The sequence below is a fragment of the Otolemur garnettii genome, unplaced genomic scaffold, assembly GCF_000181295.1.
Source record: "Otolemur garnettii isolate 467f Iridium unplaced genomic scaffold, OtoGar3 scaffold00065, whole genome shotgun sequence".
Lineage (NCBI taxonomy): Eukaryota > Metazoa > Chordata > Mammalia > Primates > Galagidae > Otolemur > Otolemur garnettii.
The window spans coordinates 2,109,620-2,111,795 of NW_003852460.1; the positions used below are offsets into that span (position 1 = coordinate 2,109,620).

The 2,176-nt window shown below is 48.2% G+C and overlaps 1 protein-coding gene across 1 annotated transcript in view; it reads left to right on the plus strand.

Moving 5' to 3' along the window:
- Positions 1-551, plus strand: part of ARSF (arylsulfatase F) — a 28,702-nt gene extending 28,151 nt beyond the window's left edge. Inside the window, exon 10 of the mRNA XM_012807147.1 lies at positions 184-551. Within this exon, the coding sequence (XP_012662601.1) occupies positions 184-551 (368 nt within the window). The remainder of the gene's footprint in view (positions 1-183) is intronic.
- Positions 552-2,176: the final 1,625 nt, after the last annotated feature.

Genomic DNA, 2,176 nt, shown 5'->3' on the forward strand with positions numbered 1-2,176 from the left:
GTCATCTCAAACGGTTATCATTTATCTGTTGGGGGAATATTTAGTACTCTCCTTCCACATTTTTGAAACCATGTAATGTGTTATTGTTACCTAGTGTCATATCACAGTGCCACAAACTTTTTCCTCCCACCTGGCTGCAACTTTCTATCCTGTAACAAATAAACCCCCTTCTCTCTTCTCCAGCTGGGGCAGTTTGGAAGGTGCATTACGTCACTCCGATATTTCAGCCACCAGGCGCCGGGGCTTGCTACAAGACCCTATTCTGTGGGTGTTCCGGAGACGAGGTCACCACCCACGACCCCCCTCTACTGTTTGATCTGTCCAGGGATCCGTCCGAGTCCACACCCCTGACCCCTGACACAGAGCCCCTGCATGATTTAGTGATTAAAACGGTAGCTGCTGCCCTCAGAGAGCACCAGGCCGGCATCATTCCCGTCCAGCAGCAGCTGTCCCAGTTGAACAAGGACCAGATATGGCTGAGGCCGTGCTGTGGGGTGTTCCCGTTTTGTCTGTGTGACAAGGAGGAGCTGAAAGCCCCCATTCCTCAGTAATAAGCAAAAGAAAAAATTAAAAACGAAGGCCACCCACTCCGGCACTTTCAAATTTGCAAGGTGTGTGCTTGAGTCATAATAAATTCCACTGTTCTTCCAGATTATTAAATACCTGTTGGTTGGGCCACTTCTTGCATTCTTGTGGATAAATGTTTCTCTAAATTCCTTTATCTTTCTGTTTTCCTTTTCTGTTTTTTTTGGAGACAGACTCTTTTGCCCTCAGTAGAGCGCGATGGCGTCACAGCTCACAGCAACCTCAAACTCTTGGGCTCAAGTGATCCTCCTGCCTCAGCCTGCCAAGTAGCTGGGACCACAGGTGCCCACTGCAATGCTCAGCTATTTTTAGTGACTGTGTCTAGCTCTTGCTCAGTGTGGTCTCAGACTCCTGACCTCAAGCAATCCACCTGCCTCAGCCTCCCAGAGTGCTAGGATTACAGGCGTGAGTCACCATGCCCAGCCCTAATTTTCATTTTTTAAACATCTCTTTCAGCACCCGTTAAGGAGCATGTATAGCTGTTGGTTTCATCTTTCCTATTGCTTTCCCTAGAAAACTCTAAATATCACATAAGATCCTATGTGCACCAAACCCATTGATCAAAGAGTGAATTGATAGCCATTTAAATGAGAATGCATTTGAAGAATCTAGTATAAAGGTGGCCCCTGAAACAACCATGAGGACTTGTGTTTGTCAACAATAAACAGAAGCTGAATCCAGGGGACAGAGTCAGCACTAACATAGCAGGTGGTCTCCTGGCAGTCTGGAAGGGTCACCAGCAATAGAGGGAGTGTTGTCCAGAGCAGCCAGATTCCAGAAAACAAGGGGAGAGTCAAAACTGGGAGGGTTTGGTAGACCAAGGCAAGAGGATGACTTGAGGCCAGCAGTTTGAGACCAGCCTGGGAAAGAGGATCTCATCTATACAAAAAATCAAAACAAAACAAAGCACCCAGAACAATCAGCAGGGCTTGATGGCTCACTCCTGTAATCCCAGCAGTCTGGGAGGCTGAGGTAGGTGGATTGCTTGAGCTCAGGAGTTCAAGACCAGCCTGAACAAGAGCGAGACCCCGACTCAACTAAAAATAGAAAAATTAGCCGCATGTTGTAGTGGGTGTCTGTGGTCCCACCTGCTTGGGAGGCTAAGGAAGGAGGATGTCTTCAGCCCGGGAGCTAGGCTGAGGTCACAGCACTCTAGCACAGGTGACAGAGAGAGACTCTGTCTCAAAACCAACCAACAAAAAAAAGCGAGGGGTGGTGGCTCATGCCTGTCATCCTAACACTCCAGGAGGCAGAGGTGGGTGGATTGCTTGAGCTCAGGAGATGAAGACCAGCCTAAGCAAGTGCAAGACCCCATCTCTAAAATTACCCGGCGTTGTGGCAGGTGCCTGCACTCCCAGCTACTTGGGAGGCTGACCCAAGAGGATGGTTTGAGCCCAAGAGTTTGAGGTAGCTGTGAGCTATGATGCCATGGTGCTCTTTTGAGGGTGACAAAATGAGACTCTGTTTCAAAATAGAAGGAAGGAAGGAGAGAGAACGAAGGAAGGAAGGAAGGAATGAGGGAAGGGAAGGAAGGGAAGAAAGAGAGAAAGAGAAAGGAGAGGAAAGGAGAAAAAAAAAGAAAGAGAGAAAA